Consider the following 17991-nt stretch of genomic DNA (forward strand, 5'->3'; position numbering starts at 1 on the left):
GCCAAAACTTAATGCAATAAATCAAAAGAAATGCTCCCAAAGAGTGATTTGAATGGAAAACTATGTAGAATTCTCAAGTGGTGGGATTTATTTAATACAATGGTTGTAAAACTAGTTATCAAAGGCTTATTTGGTGTGGTTGATTCAATCTTGAATAGACAGTCTAGTATGATGAGGGTTTCTTGTAAAAATTCATGAGAAATTATATTAATTCACTATATTGTATACACATTTTAATACCTATGAATCTAATAACATAGGTCGTTCTCTTCGTGTTCGAAACATTAATTCACTATATTGTATGCACTATATTGTATGCACATTTTAATAAATACATTTGCTTTTAGATTTTCTTCTCCATCATCAAACATCTTGAATCATGTTCTTTAAGATTTTAGACACAAGGTATATGTTTAACCCTAACATTTCAAAATCAAAGGTTTCTTATTATTGTTTTTATGGTTTGATTCAATTCGAATCTATAGTCTTTATTTGAAAACACATGTTTCTATAAGTATTTTTGCGTTGTTAAGAAATCCTCTAAAACCTCAATTAATGTTATGCTATTGTCGAACAATTTTATTTACATAAGATGTTGGTAATATTTTCAGTCAATGTCATATTCGGGATTTTAAAGAACACACTAATGAAAACCAAGACATAAAGGAAAGAGATCCACCAACCTTGGGGTCTTCCACCACCAATCTTCCACCAAGATGATTGGATAAAGAAAAATAAGAAAAAGACTTCAATGTTTTAATTCAAGTTTCATCCAAATGTCAACCAAAAATTACAAATGAATGCTCACTCCTTTATATAGAAGGCATGGATGGCAATTGTACACTTTGGTCAACAAAATTAATATAAAATCAACTAAAGTGTCTAATGTATGCCAAGCCATCCATCATAAACTAAATCCATACCCAAATTAATGAATACAAGAAAAATAGTACACATTTTTCTTAAATATAGAAAACTTGTTTCCTAACTAAGGCAACTATCTTCTCTTCTAGTTCAAAATCAACTAAAGGCATACTTTGAGTTCTTTGGACTTCAAAAAGGAGTCTTGGACGTTTAGGCCAATAGTGGGCTTCAAAAGTTACACTTTTGGATCAATTGGAGCAAACTATTTACTTGAACCTTGGGTGTATGTAATGAGATTATTCCCAAAAGTGGTTTTGGGCCAAAAATGAAGAAGGTTGACATCCTTAGGCTGGTGCATTGCTGGAAATTCATGCTCCTTAGCTTCTTGTGTGGTAAGTAAGCTTGGGGCAAGTTTGGAGGCCGAAAGTGAAAAGGTGATCGAATATGAATCAATTTGACTCAATTAAATCCCCCTCTCTTAGAGTGTAAAGCTTGAGCAGTTTAGTGTGTTCACACTTAATGTTGTACCTAAGTGATCAAGGTAAGTGGAGTTTAGCGTTCAAGTCACACTCACCACTTTAAAGAAGTCGAGCAACACAAATCCCACATTCACTGTCTAGGGGCAACATCCTCATGTTGTTAAGTGTAGACTGGCTCCAAGGACAACATAACATCCTATGTACTTGTTATGCCTAACGATAACTTATGTTGACAATATTTCAGCCTTAACATGCAAAGCATCCTTAAGGACATGTCATACAAATTTCCTTTGTGCACTATGGTACCATTTCAATAATCAAGAAGATAGTTCTTTGCAATTCAACAAACAGTCATCCCAACATGATTATTCAATAAGTGGCCATATGAATTTATTTTGATCATGATCTAAGTTGTAATTCAATATTATGTATTACCAAGGGGACACCCAAAAATATTATTAATTCCCGCTACCCTAAGCAGTCCATTTTCATCTAAATTTCCTTCTCTTGTTTTTTTGTTCATTCAATGCACAAGGGATACATTAGTACAATCTTAAAGGCTTGGACAAAAGTTAAGAAACAGAGAATCAAAATTTTATTTTATTCAAATTGATTATAAGTACAAGAATATTTATTCTACAAATGCATAAATGACTACTCCTAGTATGTAAGCACATAATCAACTAAACCCTAGGAAACTAGGTGGGGTGTTATGTCATACAAGCCTAAATTCCTTTGAGGAAGATAGAAGTTACAAAATCACAGGAAAGAAAATGATCTCCATATCCTCTCCCTTGGAGTTTCTTCCTCAAGTAGGTTTAAGGCATGTCGACAGTCCCAAAGACAACTTAGATTCCCCTATAAGAATCCTTTCAGGACATCTAGGATTCTACTTCATTTTTTACCATTGATTCATTCAATAGAAAGTAACAACCTGGTGGCCTATAAAATGTACCAAAGAATGATTCTAATCAAGTTAGCTAAATAAAGAATTCTACAGTGAAAGTGAACAAAACTTACCGTGGGGATACTATTGTAAGGAAGATGCAGGTTCAGGAAAATGTTGAATTTTTTGGAACACACCCAAAAGCCTTCTAGAGGCTCTTTCATCTTTACTCTAGCTTGAAACTCGATGAGACAATCAAATCTCTTGAGCTACCAATCGAGGAGAAGCTAAATAATAGACTAAAATGGGAATTAGTGTAATAGCCCACCTTAAGATTATGAAGGATTATGGAGGAATGATGGCATGCCCGTATAAATAAAGTCATCTAGACAAATGGCACCACCACCATACCTGAGGGGTTGCATAACAACAACAAACAAACAGAGTCTATCTTCCAGGAAAAATAAAATATCATCATGAAGACCAAACTCTACATCATCTACTTACGCAGAAGTGTCAAACTCTGAACTTGTTTTATCCATTAGACAAAGAAAGAAATAATCAAGGATGATTTGTGCAACATCCGAGAAAAAGGAAAAACTCATTGAAGACCTACACCCAAGACTTTCCTTTTTATGGACAAAAAACATCTACTGTGATCGTTCAAATGATAATGAAACGCATGCCAACCATCTGGTAATGCAAATAACGCACATCTAAGCGTATTTAGTTTGAAAAGCAAAGTAAAAAGATTGATACCCAATTCGAAACGTATAGGATTACGATAACGTTAGCTTGTGTTATCTAGAAAGATACGATAAAATCTCCTTGTGACAAACAAGTCTTTTGTAAATCTCTAAGTCCTCCAAAAACTACAACTAGAAGGCAAATGTTATGCAATAAAAGTTGAGTAACACGAAGTCAACCCTCAAATACAAATAGATGTAACAAGTAGCAAATAACTACGAATCAGCTCTTCAACTTAAAGCCTTCACGCACAATGACACAATTTCTGGCTTGTGTTATCTAGAAAGATACGATAAAATCTCCATCTGACAAACAAGTCGTTTGTAGATCTCTAAGTCCTCCAAAAACTCCAACTAGAAGGCAAATGTTATGCAATAAAAATTGAGTAACACGAAGTCAACCCTCAAATACAAATAAATGTAACAAGTAGCAAATAACTACAAATCAGCTCTTCAACTTAAAGCCTTCACACACAATGACAAACGACCAAACAATTTCAAATTTGTAGAAGTTTCTTTAGTGGTTATCAAAGAATGACCCAAACCAGATTTCACACTACAACATTTTCATAACGATCATCCAATAATACACTAACTTTCGCATAAATATAATATTGTCATTATTTCATGCATTAAAATTCAAAATCATGAACCAAGTCTTAAAGGAGAGAGAGAATTCAAGGGAAGACTTTTACCCCCAAGAAGTTGTATATAAGGAAGAAGACAAGAAGGATATAGACATGTCATTCATTAGGCAAAACCACATAAAAACTCTGATGTCATATCTCTTTCTTTATTTTGTCTTCACTCATCTTCATACTAATTTCTATACACCTATAACAAACTTACCCAAATCTTTTCATACTTTAATCATTATTGTCGTAATCTATCTTATGCAAAGGTTTAAATTGCGTACATCAATTATTAAGGAAAAATAGCATCAACACACCTGATGTTTGATTTATGCTACTAAAATCATTCTGCAAACACATACCAATCTATATTATAAGAGATTTCTCATTCTCTTTCAATCAAATTGAAATCACTTTCAAGGCAATGAGGAATTGTGAAGACCTTATTTGAAACATATACCAATCTACAATATATAAATCAAATTTCAAGGCCTATAGCTAAACTTGTTCATGTGTATAACACATTCTATTATTAGTTCACCCACCATGGATTGAATATTGCAAGCAAAAATAAGGTGACTAAAAGCTTAGAAAAGAAAACCCGGGAAAAAGTTCTTGATTCTTATTGAAGTGTTGAAGATAAAAAAAGAAATATGATAATATCACTTGAAGATACTTGAAAGTGCATCCCAACAATTAGGATATGAAGTTGGTAGGCCACCGCTTAGTTGTGGTAAAAATATGCAAAATCTCTACTGTTTCAAACAAGTACAAGATTTATTATTATTCAAGGAAATGAGAAGTAAAAATCCAGCATTTGCATGTATAGAAAATCAGCGACGAATTACTGGGTCTTGGTGGGTTGCCAGGATTGGTACCTGGACCAGTCTCTCTGCCCAGGGTTGAGGGCATGTCCCTTGGAATGGTAAATATACTCCTCCCCCTCTCCGGATAAGTTTTCCCGGTGCTCAACACCATATCTCTTTGGTTTCAGCATCAGAAGCTGAAAGAAATGCAATTTCATCACAAATTTAAGCTTTATGGTATTATAAAAATAAGTTGAACCAGGACTTGCCTCGTCTCCTGTGTGATCAGTTATGTGGTGGAGCCAACCGTGCCATTCTGGTGGCACCTGAGATGCATTGTAGCGATTCTTTTCAACATATTCAATCCACCTGTGTCTTCCTGGAGAAAAGTGTGAGCATGTTAGAAGCTGCACAGAATGCAACATGCATATACAGGTGATAACAACCTTAAATATGCTCAGCATGGCTCCTAAGGAGTGTAGTAACTTTCCCTACATATTTCACACATGATTTAATATACGAAATTTCGTATCCTCTTATATATTGGTCAAACCTCAGGGAAGGATTACAAAATTATCTAATATGAAAAACAAGATATTTCAGGACACCACTTAGGTCGGTCTGTATATATGCTGAACCACTCCATAGGTTTTCTGCAGAATAAGATTGAAAGAAAGGTCCATACTAATGCATTGCGAAGCTTACATTGAAGACAGAGATACAACTTTATTATTAAATCATCAAACAAGACAACATTTGTTATTCTTCAAATAAAAAGTTCATTTGAAAATTCAGCAAGTTGATAGACCAAAAATAGGTGCTTCAACAGATTGTCTGAAGACATAAGAAGATGGAGAAGTTAAATACACTGAAGCCTCCTTGGGAGATAGAATTGTTCTTTAATTCCAACATTTCCCCCAAAAAAAAGTAAGAATATCAATAAAAAGATAGTTAATTCCTTAGAAGACACTGAATCTCAAACATACGCACTAAAGCACTAACTAACAGCCATCAACATTTGATTTGACAAAATACAGAGCATGATACTAGTTTAACATGTCTAAAAGATTGCAAATTAAGAAATAAAAAATTAAAAAAAACCCTTAATTAAAAAAATTTGTTTGTCACAAAAGGAAAAACTACATGTTAGCATTCTGTATCTTTTAGCAATTACCTTACTGCAACACTGCTACTTTGAAAGGTCCACAGGGTGGAGCAATCTTATTAGCTATTGTATCATATGCAAATAACACATTATGTTCATTGATAGTTTGCAATAGCATGGACCCAATCAGTAAATATTTACTATTTACTATTTAGGTAACTATTATTTACCTGTAACCCCCACAAGTATGTACCAAAAGTACTTTAGTCCTTTCTCTTTCAAAGTCAAAGTTATAAATGACTTTGTGGGGGTAATTGTAAGTTAAGAAATTTAATAGTGAGGATTGTTAAAGAAAACGAAGAGAAAAGTTAAAGGGGCTAGTTAAAAGAGGAAATTGAATTAATTTTAAAGGGAGGATTAAAAGTAAAATAAAAGGAAATTTGAGGACTTGAGCAAATTATGAAAAAATATATAAAGGCAGTTTTATCCCAAATTATAAAAGTTTCTCATTTGATAAAATTGCACTCCAATATTTTCTCTAACACAAAAGCTTTCTCTCCAAAGGGTTTCTTGAAAAGATAGGAATTTGATCACTTTGCAGGGATCGACCTTCAAATTGGCCAAAAGCTTTGAATTATATTGTTATTGCTTCAAAAATAGCCAAAGGGCATTACATATGTATATAATTTCTAATTGTTTATCAACCTGAAATACTAATAAAGGAAATAAAAGAAAATATAATATTCATGATATAATACTCATGCTATAATGAGGATGAATCAAATTTGGATTCAAATTCCCACAGTTAAGAAATCCTAATATTTGGATTCAAATTCCTACAATTAAGAAATCCTAACATTCCGCCTCTTCAAAGAACCTTATCCTCAAGGCTAAGGAGCAATGAATCCTAGAAAACTGTCTTTGGGCTAACCCAATTAGGTTTTGAATCAAGTCTACTGATTGGGTTTGGTTTTAGTTGTAAAGGGTTTGGTTTGGTTGGCATTAGTTTGAGATGATATAACAAGTTAGGTTTGGGCTAGGATTATGAGTGTTTAGGTTGCAGATTAAGTTTGGACAAATGACATAATTTGAATTGGTGAATTTGGTTGGTTATATTCTAGCCCGAGTTAGACACCTTGATAACTCTCTTCTATTATTTGATCTTGTCCTTCAACATTTTCGATGATAAAACCCTAGTGTTTTAAGAATTGAAAAGAAAAATAAAGATTTGATGACTTCGAGGAGATCAATCTCCAATTTGATCACTTCAAAAGGCTCGACTTCCAAATTGGCTAAAGGCTTTCAATTATATTCTTATTACTTGAGAAAATAGGCCAAAGGCATTACATATATATAAAATTTATAATCCTTAATCAACTAAGATATTCTAATAAAGAAAATATAATAATTAAGATAATATAATATATTTGCTATAATGAAGCAAAATCAAATTAGGATTTAAATTCTTAAAATTAAGAAATCCCAACATTAGGATTTAAATGCTTAAAATTAAGAAATCCCAACATTAGGATTTAAATCCCTAAAATTAAGAAATCCCAACATTTCCCGGCTTTTCAAAATAGCCATGTCCTCAAGCCTCTTCAAATCGGTTTGGTTAGCAACCGGCTTTTATATAAAATTGGTTCAGTTTCAATTCACAATTTTCTTTGGACCGGAAATTCAGTTTGGTTCACAAATCCTTCAAACCAATTCAATTATCTGGTTTTGAACACCCCCACTCATAGGACTCCAATAAATTTTTTTAGTGAACTCCCCTAGCAGATCAGTCTTCATTGAGTCTATTGATGCTTCTGCATATGCAAAAACAGGGGAAAAATTGTTTGAATTGTTTGATCAGATGGTGGAGAAGATTGGTGTACAACATGTAGTTCAATTTGTAGCTAACAGTACATCAAACAATATATTAGTTGGCAAGAGTTAAAATTTTGAACTTATATTTATTTTTTCCATTTTCATGTCTTGAAATTTACATGTTATCTAAATATCTTATTTGTTTTTCAAGAAAATTGTCATAAGCTAAGAGAAATCATTTGTATTTCACACCTTGTACGACATATTGTATTGATCTAATACTGGAGGATATTAGAAAATTGTCTATTATTACAAAAACTATGAAAAAAGTTATTGCTCTTAATGGATATATTTATAATCGGCTTGGTGCAGTGAACATGATAAGGCGATTCATGGGAAAGAAAGAGTTACTTAGGCCAACTATTACAAGATTTGCAACAACATTTTTTACATTGCAATGCATATATCAACAAAAGAATAATTTGAGGAAGATGTTTACATCAAAGGAGTGTACACACAATAGATAGGCGAAGAAATCGGATGGAAAAAGAGCTACAACATTGGTCATCCAGTCTACAATAGAATAATATCCCTTACATTTTGAAGCTATTTGGTCCTCTAGTTGGAGTGTTGCGTTTAGTTGATGGTGAAAGACAACCTGCAATGGGACACGTATATGAGGCTATGGAAAGGGCTAAAAAAACAATTGTGAAATCTTTTAAAGAAGGTGAAAAACATAAGTATGAGCATGTTTTTGAGATGACTGATTGTAGATGGGATTGTTAGCTTCATCGCCCATTGCACGCAACAGGATATTACTTGAATCCCAAATTTTATTACACAAACCCTTATAGAATGGAAGTAGATACTAAGGTCATGAATGGTCTGTATGATTGCCATTAACCCTAAGTTGATGTCTAAAGATAAAAAAGGTCTTAGAATACAAGTCATCCGATGAATAAGAATGTTTTGATAAAGAGATGTCTGAAATAGGAGATGAAAATTTTGATGATGAGAAAGAATATGCGACCTTTGATTATAAAGATGAAGACTTAGATTAAGTTTAAAATATATGTTTAATAAAATTTTATATGGATTGAAGAATTTTATTATTCTTTTATGTTTTATTATAAACATCTATTTGTAGTTTTGAGACTTCATCTATGATTTTATGCTTTGGTATTTGAGTGATTAGTCTACATTAATTTTATTTTTTCTAATTGCTTTTGGTCCAAAGGCAACGCCTCTGCCACACTATTTTCACTTCACTCAATGATAGGACCCTTCATTGCTTTTAAGCGTTTTTTGCCTTTAACAACTATGATCTGACTTGAATTAATATTTATCCTATTGTAATCCCTTTTATCAATAAAATCAATTTTATTTTGTTGTTTTTGATTGTTTTGGTGGAAACAATTAGTTGGTTCCCTATCTAATGATATCAAAGCAGTGAGACCCAACAAGAGAGAAAGTGACTCCAACAGATATAACCATCACCAAAAAAGCTTGTTGGAAAACAAAAATTCACGACAAAGCTTGGATCAAGCAAAGGAGGACTAGATCAAAAAGGTGAGAGACAAGGGAACTCAAATTAGCCAAGAAGGAGACCAATAATTGCTAGAAAGGTGCGAATCAACAACACATATGCAGAGAATCATGGCAGCACTTGGGCGCAACATGTAGATGATGGAAATGGTGCAATCAATTATAGGATGTATCAGGGAAGATAAATCAACGGTCAAAATTTTGAGTAGGAAGTTGATTCATCGCTAGAAAACAAAAAGTCAGGACGATGACTAGGAATAGTGAAATTGGCAAGGAAAGGTGATGGTGGAAGCTAAATCAAGGCAAAATGATCCAATGTTGAGAAGTACCCGAAATTAGGGAAGATGGTTAGAAAATGGTGAGTTAGGGCTTGGTGGAAATCAAGTCGTAAACTAAAAGCATACGAGGGAAGTGAAGATAAAGAAACAAAAGGATAATATATTGTGAACAAATTATATTATCTTTTTGGGAAAGTAATGTGAGGTTGGATAAATTTGGGCCACTAAAATGGAATTGGTATTGGGAGAAGTTGGGACAATGATCAAAAGGAGGAGAGAATAAAGTGGGGCTTATTCATGATTGGATGGAAATGAAAGTGACCACTGATTGTTCGTTGATGTGACAGGAGATCAAGGTGAGAGAGAGTGGATGAAGTGAATGGAGGCAAAGTCCGTAAGGCCATAAGAGAATATAATTAATTGGAAATTTTGATCCTATCTCTCTTGGGTCAAAGCAAATTTACAATTTGCATATTTTTTCAATTTTATGATTTATATTATCCAAAAAAATATAAAAAGACATTATATTCGGAAAAAATAAAAAAAATCCAACAAAAAAATTAATATAAGAAACAAATACAATATAAAAATTATAAGAAAAAAAAAAAAGCTAATTTTCCCGCCTTGAGGGCAAGATGATTCTCAAAGAGACACATACTATTAAGACCTAAGGCTTTAAGTGTAAATGTCCCAATTCTAGGGGGTGGTGAAATATAAAAAGGGTAGTTACGGTGAGAAAGAAAAAAATTGAGGTATTGAGCAACCCTTGATTGTGGGGAGCCTTAAGGCTGATTAGGGAGTTTTCAATGTCTCAAATGAACAAATTGAAAGGTCCCGACTCCTCAATTGTAGGTTTATCCTATTATAATCCTCTTTATTAATAACAATAAAATTATATGTACACACTTTTGGTACACAAACTATGTGTCATTATATGATTAGATGATTTTAACTTAAAGATAAAATAACACTCAATCACATAATGACACCTCATCTATGTATCAAAAGTGTGTACACATAACATTGTTCTATCAATAAAATCAATTTTATTTTGAAGGCTTTGGTTGTTTTCTTAGATAATTGGTTAATGTCCCATCAGTACATAAATTAAGAAGATATAGAAATAAAGATATTAAAAGGATATAATCGAGGAGAAAAGGGAGAACTCCACAAGAATTGAAAAGGGAGAAAGAATTAGAATGAAAAAAAGAAAATAAAGCCCAAAACAAAATAAGTCTAAAACTAGTCAAAACAAAATAAAGCTCTAAGATAACTTTGACACACTTATCTGACTTTTCCAACATCAATATGTCTATGAATCACAAAACAATTGTTCTTGGAAATGGTTCCTCTATCTGTTGCATGATTACGTTGACCCTAAAAGAAGGAGACCCTCCTCAAACAACTGTTATAGTATAGTCAGAGGAGTTTCTAAGAAGGAAAACATTATGATAACTCCTCTCAAGAGAATGACCCTCTTTCTATTAAGAAAAAGGTTTGGTCTTATGTGTATTAGATTGTGTTTATAGTATTGCCACATGTCCTCGCATCATTGGTTAAGGTTTATTTTAACTACACAATTGACTTGGCCACTTTCAACAACAATTAATTTTTTACTATTCCCTTAGTTTAGTTATATCTGATTGGGGTTTTAGTATCTTCAAATATTATTTTAGGAAACAACTATGGATTTAATAAAATTATCCCAAAAAGGAAAAAAATAAAGGGTCCATAAATAGGGCAAACTTTGCAATACTACTAATTAAGCTATGTTTCTAAGTCACATATACCCATATTCATTTAGGATTTCAAAAGATTACAATTCTATTATTTGGATGATTTCAATAGAAAAAGGTTTGTGCATTCTAATGCTCTTTTATAACAACTTTGTCATAAAAAGAAAAATAAAACCCATAAGAAAAATTAAGATGACATTTAGTTCATGATCTAGTTACAACTTTCGAAGCCTAAAATATAATTTGGATATAAGCCCACATACAATAAAGACAACTCTTGATTGTTTTCATATTTTGAACTAAATTTAGCATTTTATTTGAAAGCTATTTCTTGAAACATTCTAGCTAAACACATTTTCTACTAAAGAGGTTTAAGCACCCCTTGTTTTTAAAAAGAAAGTAATATGTTAATCGAAAATAGAAAACCTCTCAAATTTTCTTTTTCTCCCAATATTCAATTTGACAACAATTGATATGATGCTTAAATGCAAGTCTTTTTCTAGTAGTAGATCTCTTTCATATAGTAAAATGAATATTGTTGCATGATTTAAAAATCAATAGCAATGCACAAAATAAAGACAAATGGTATAATCATACATTCAAATGAACTAAAGTTTCTTAAATTTTCAATTAAAAGTGCGAGTTAGAGTATGGCATAACGCATCAAAGAGAAAGGAAAAAGAAACACTAACCATGTTGAGTGTCTCCATACTTCTCATAATACTTATTACCAAATTTATCTACTCCAACAAGTGTTGCCCCTATGTTATGGATTTTGGTTTTCCTGAATTAATCAAGCAGAATGTAACTAGCCATACCAAAGATAATGTCTGATGAAAGATGCAAAATAGTAATATTGAGAAAAAAAAACATAGAAACAAATATATCAAAAAAATAATCACCTGGACAAAAACTAATAGTATTTGTTAACTGCATATATGAAATTGAAATAAGACACAAGAATATACAACCAAATGATGCATAACAAAAATTTACTATGCCTTAAATTTGTCACATTAGAGTTCACCCATCACACCAATGTCAATGACCCTTCTACAAAAACTGGCAAGGTTAACATGGATCTTTTAAAAAGGGGAACAAGGGCACATGCAGAAGAATCTTAAAACATAATAGATGATGGGAGAAGAACAATGATTCCAAATATATGCATGTCATAAAATTAACAAGGAAAAAACATTTTAATGAGAAAACCCAAGGCTTTCTAACACCATTGACTAAATATATCAATATTTAAATATAAAACTCAACTAAATTAGAAACAATTATGTGCAGTTCAGATTGGGAGTGCAACTCTGACAAGTTGCATGCAATAATCTTGAATACAATGGTTTCTTCTCCTTAATTTTCAGCCTAACATATTGGTAAAGAAAGAGCAAGTTTCCTTATCATAAATCAGAACTTCAAGCAAGACAACTAGTAGAACAAAGTGAGCTCATCAACGTTGAAAATATGGAGCATCTACAAAGACAACACCAATGTCCTTCCATAGCTTCCTGTAATATCCATTACAGCCTATTGACACTTCAGATTCTATCAAATTGCCACATCAAAAGTTTAAAACAAATTATTCAATATCATCTTCAACGTGCTTAGTCCTATCACACGCCAAAAGGAATTCTCTCCTTAAGCATATTACTCTCCCATACCCATGACATTACTTGACTTATCATACTTTTGTAAGTTCCAAACCAAAAAGAACTTTCTGCTGCTCAACAAACTGCAGTGAGTGATTCATATTGCTCTGGAAAGAACAACCGAGCAGACAAACAAGGTTGAATTGTTAACTAGCTTTGTACATTTAAAGTCATTACCCAAGATATGGGCTTGACAGTTCATCAAACCTAGGAGAAATGCACATGGACCACATTTAGGAAAAACAACTGGTATATCCATTCATAATTGATGAAACACAAGTGCACTCTAAAATAAATACAAAGAATAAACCCAAAGCCTTACCATCAATTTAAATTCTGTTAACATAAACAAAATGTTATTTCATATGAAGAATTAAAGTATCAACAAAATAGAAGAATAAGAAACTCCAGCTATTGGACAAAAAAATTCAAACAAAAAAAAACTGCAACATAAATACATACCTAGCCATCACCAATAATGAATAACTATGACATTATATCCTCTAAGAAAAGAATTTTAGTATCAAATACAAAAAAAGGGATATTTGTAGTTACAAATATGGATGTTCAACCGCCTCCATTTATCAATGAAAAGAAATTATGATATCTTTTATTCTTTTTATTTTTCTTTTACATTTACAAAACTACCCAATAAGCCCTCTGCTAACCAGAGGTCATTAAAGCTTACGCCCAAAAAAATATAGGCGCCACGCATTGAAACCCATGTAACATCTTTTTCTTGTGCAAAAACTTATATGTCTAATGATCTTAAGGGTTTTTTTTTTAGTACATTCAAAATAAAAATGTTCAAGACCTCGATTCTGCGTTAACAATAACCTTCAAAAATGCTCATTCATGTCAGGCAGACGAAATCCCAAGAATCAGAAGCAAAGAACACGAGAATATTAACACGAAAACCACAACACAACCAATAAAACCATCAAATTTAAAACTTTATTCAATAAATCATCTCAACCAATAAAACCCAATCAAGTACAAGCAAATAAATTTGACTTACAAGAGATTTCCATCCAAAAGCACATTCCTGAAACACACAAAAGGCAACAAATTTCGCAATTAATTACAATTTCAACAATAAAATACTTGGGAAAACACATGTTCATGCTGAATCTGATTCATATAGATAAAACGTCGAGATTGATGTCGTTTTATGTGATTTTATTTCAGATTTTGAAGCGTTTTGAGATGCATCATTTTAAAATGATAGAAAGAGATACTTACAAGAAACCTACTTCCTTGAGGTCTCGCAGGAAGTTGCTGAATCCCCCGTCCTTGACCGCTTTTAAAGCGCTCTTCACTCCAGTCGCCATCTCTCCCTACATGTTGTCCTTGTTATTTTTTCACTTATACCACTTGGAAGGAGTTTGACCATTAGTACCAAAATTGGAAAATCATCTCAAAACTTATTGAAAGTAAATTATTATTATATTTAATAAAATATAAAATAATTAATAATGTCAAAAAAAAAATATTAATATATTATTTTATTTAAATATTTTTAAGTTTAATTATTTAAAAAATATTTTTTATGTTATTTATTATATAAATTAAAAATGAAATTATTTTTTCTAAAAAATTAATAAAAATGATATAATTATAATAAAATCAAGATTATATTGATAATTTTTTAACATCTAAAATGAAAATAATAATTAAATTATCTTTTATATTTCTTATCACATTACTATTAATGATAGAAAATTATTGAAATTTTTTATTATTTACTAACTAAACAAAATAATGTAAATAATAAAAGATAAATTACTTAAATAATCTTTCTATCTCTTAAACTAAACACCTTTCATTGTTTTTTTTTTTTACTCTCCAGCTTTTGTGATTAAAAAATTATTGACAAATTTTATTAATTTATTAAAAAATCTAATTTCCACTCACATTGACTAAAAAGTCCTTGCTTAATATCTTTATTGAAAATATGTTTATTGATAAAGCTACTCTTCATAATATGATTGAGTACAAAATATTTATGGTTAAAGTTGTTAAATAAATATATTTAATATATAATTTTATATCTATAATTAATGTTATGATGGCATTATTAATCAAATCGTTCAAAATCCTAACTTTAATACCCACAAGCACGTATAAAGGCATATTAGTCATTTTGAATGTGAATGTGTATGTGGTTACATGGTGAATTGAATATAAATTAAATGTTAAAGTATTATTTTTAAGTGATACACAATCATGTATAGAGAAGTCACATTTATGTATCAATTATCATGTCAGTCGGATAAGGTGATATTAGTGTGAAATTTAAATTAAATAATATATGACTGTGTATGATGAAGCAATTCAGTTTATATTTGACATATTACTGCATATTAGAGATCCTTATCCCAAAAGAAAAAAACACGCACGCACATTTTTGCCAGCAAGAGACAATGGTATTGAAAATGATTTCCAAGTTTGACTTTGGTAGTTTCAATAGGGTTTTCCAATAAGAGAGACAGTGGCAATCGTTGAAAGAAGGGAGATTGTTGATCATTCGTAACTTGTTGCATTTGGAATAGAGGTAAGTAGGAACACTCCTTCCCTCTTTTGAGTTGTTGATAATGGTGAACTTAGGGGCCTTCTCTTTGTCGAATAATGAGATAAAAAGATGTTGCAAATTAATGATTATCATGTTTGATTGATGGGGTTGATGTTTGTTTGGCTAAGAATTAACACATGCCTAGGTTTATTAGTTAGAATAAAGGTTAACTGATGATAAATGAAGAGACTGGATTGATCACTTATATGTGATCTGGCACTTTGAAGTAATGATGTTGGTATTATGCTTAGATAAGATCATAGACAATTGTGTCATGGATAGCCTATTATGTTTGTGAATTGTTAATCGTAATGTTTTCAGGTTTGGTTTTGCATTATGTATTGATTAGAAAAGGTTGAGATGTGAATTAATTATCAAGGAATTCATAAAAGTTGAATTAGGGTGTGAAATAGGTTGTTCATCCATTTTCTAGATTCAACACATGGTCGTGTGGTATGAGACACATGTCTATGTGTATGATACCCATAATTCAGGTTGAGTTTTCTGATTACTTGATGATTTTTAGATGTCATTAATCATTAAGCGATCAACTAGGGCAAAAATTCATTTGTGTATGTCTTTTGCACAACCATGTGTAGGCTAAAATAATTAAAATACCTTTGAGAAGAAAAGTCGTTGAGATAAGTTAAGTTTTAAAATATGCTAAGTATGGAGAAAAGGCACACACTCGCATATAGAGACACAAACCCTCGTGTGTAAGTGCATGATGTAAAGAGTTGACACCCTTATGTTCCAAAAGTAACATATTTGTGTGTCTAGCACAATTAAGACATATCCTTAAGGTGATGGTCATGTCTAATGCATAAAGAAGATACATGTTCGTGTATCCTACATAACACATCATGTATGAAGGTAGAATAAAGAAAGAAAATGGGAACTAGGCTAGAGGTCTATAAATCATCTCGAGGGACAGTATAGAAAATTCAGGTACGTAGTAGTTACCAATTTGCTCACAAGATGAGATTTTAAGGAGACACACGATATGATTAAGATGGAAGCTAAGACGAGCCTAAAATGGCTTAAAGTTTAAGATGTCTACATGCTAGATGTCTTAAGGTCATTATGATGGGGCATCGTGAGTACAAACTCCCTACATCACTTGTAGTAAGGCACGCCCACAATGAGATACTATACTCACAATAAGGTACTAGCTCATAGTAAAGCTCAATTAAGATGATGTTTAACAATCCGATTTTAGTGTAGGCGAGTGGATTGCATGATGGTATGCACATAGCCACAATGTCAAATCTTTATATTCGATCTAGTCCAATCAACCTAATATATAATTATAGGATATCATTTCTCGATAATGATGCTTTCATTGAGAGATACCATGGTTACATTAATAAGGATATGAGGAGTGGTTTCTTAGTGATCGAGTAAGACAAAGTCAACCTTAGAGATGATATCTGAGGAATTGTTCCTTAGTGATCAAGAGTTATGATACATAGCCTAAAGGTTTCCAAGAGTAGTATAAGTACAATTATTAGATGTAATACCCAATATCATCCTAAAATGAGTTTAAAGACAAACTTTGGATGATAGAATTGGTATGGGTCAAACCAAAGGCATTTTGAAAAATAAGTAAAGGTTAATAGTAGAGTCTACTGCTTATTGAGCGTTTTATCACTCACTCTTTACTTTTACGTGTGCAAGTACAAATGATCATGATAGTTGCAGGGTAAGCACTAGTTAGAGGGCATTTATGTCATTTCATGTTTTACAGTTTATGTATACAGACTCTGTTTTTATGTATTTGGCTACACACAATATGGTGATGTTATTAATGTTTTTATGTTATAGACATCCTTTGTAGCACTTTCGACATGCTTTTATTAAAAGGATATTTTAATAATTTTCATATTTTGCAAATAATATATTTTATTTGCCCAATTTAAATGTGTTTAACTACCCAATTTAAATGTGTTTAAGTACAAGTGTGCTTGATTTGTCAATATAATGACCGCTTCCTCTAAAAGGCAGTGTGTTTAGAAAGGGGTGTTATGCTAACTAACCCTTAACTAGGTCTAAGTCAAAAAACATTATATTTATTTGTATCTTGAAGCAACATTTTATCATTTGTATACTTCTTTTTGAAGAATTTGTGAATTTGATTAATATTGTTAACAAAATATTAACTAAATACTGCGTAATATATAGTATTATAATGTAATATGAAATAAAATCCTAATCAAATGAAACAGAAAAAACAATATACAATAAATTATATCAAATCAAGATCATAGTAAGTTAGAATCAGATCAAATCTTGTATCAAATCAAAATCAGATTGAATTAGATCAAATTAAAATCAAGATCAGATTGAATAAAAATGTGTTGACTATAATCTTTGATTATGATCTTTCTTTATTATGCCCCCTTAAGTTGGTGTTCAGTGAGAGAATATCAATTTTAAAACAAAAAGATTGCAAAAACAAAAGGTTTTGTGAGAGCATCTACTAGTTGATCTTTGGAAAAGACATGTGAGACTTGTAGTTCACCATTTTGGACTTTATCAAGAACAAAATAAAAATTAATAACAATGTGGTTCATTTTCTAATAGAAGACTGGATTTGCACATAAGTTGCACTAATGTTACAATATACAATAGGAATTGTGGCAAGGAGAACTCCAAGTTATTGTAGTAAGGATTGTAGTCACGTGATTTCAACAGTGATAAAGGCTACAACATAGTATTCATCTTTGGTAGGGGAGCAAAAAATTGATTATTGTTTCTTAGAACTCAAGAATTGCATTATGACCAAGAAAAACAACATGAGCACTGGTGGATGTGTGCTCATCTATGTTGATAGCCCAATTGGCATTAAAAACCATGAAGTAACATAGAGGAATTA

At 31.6% G+C, this 17991-nt stretch overlaps 1 protein-coding gene across 1 annotated transcript; it reads right to left on the reverse strand.

The window, feature by feature from the left end:
• Window positions 1-4211: 4211 nt before the first annotated feature.
• On the reverse strand, window positions 4212-13945 carry LOC123205075 (probable NADH dehydrogenase [ubiquinone] 1 alpha subcomplex subunit 12). The gene is made up of 5 exons (XM_044621891.1): window positions 13787-13945; window positions 13563-13589; window positions 11582-11673; window positions 4683-4792; window positions 4212-4610 (listed from the first exon to the last, which is right to left on the reverse strand). Exons 1-5 carry the CDS (start codon window positions 13873-13875, stop codon window positions 4452-4454), a joined length of 477 nt encoding a protein of 158 aa, XP_044477826.1. The 5' UTR covers window positions 13876-13945; the 3' UTR covers window positions 4212-4451.
• Between the last annotated feature and the right edge of the window lie 4046 nt (window positions 13946-17991).

Source organism: Mangifera indica, unplaced genomic scaffold (assembly GCF_011075055.1).
Source record: "Mangifera indica cultivar Alphonso unplaced genomic scaffold, CATAS_Mindica_2.1 Un_0001, whole genome shotgun sequence".
In the NCBI taxonomy this organism is placed as follows: Eukaryota; Viridiplantae; Streptophyta; class Magnoliopsida; order Sapindales; family Anacardiaceae; genus Mangifera; species Mangifera indica.

What these genes read in the sequence shown, in the direction of transcription:
- LOC123205075 (XM_044621891.1), bottom strand. Translation starts at nt 13,875, where the DNA reads ATGGCGACTGGAGTGAAGAGCGCTTTAAAAGCGGTCAAGGACGGGGGA. An exon ending in CTCAAGGAAGTAGGTTTCTT is followed by an intron (nt 13,590 to 13,786) that starts GTAAGTATCTCT and finishes TGTGTGTTTCAG; the next exon opens with GAATGTGCTTTTGGATGGAA. An exon ending in CTGATCACACAGGAGACGAG is followed by an intron (nt 4,611 to 4,682) that starts GCAAGTCCTGGT and finishes CATTTCTTTCAG; the next exon opens with CTTCTGATGCTGAAACCAAA.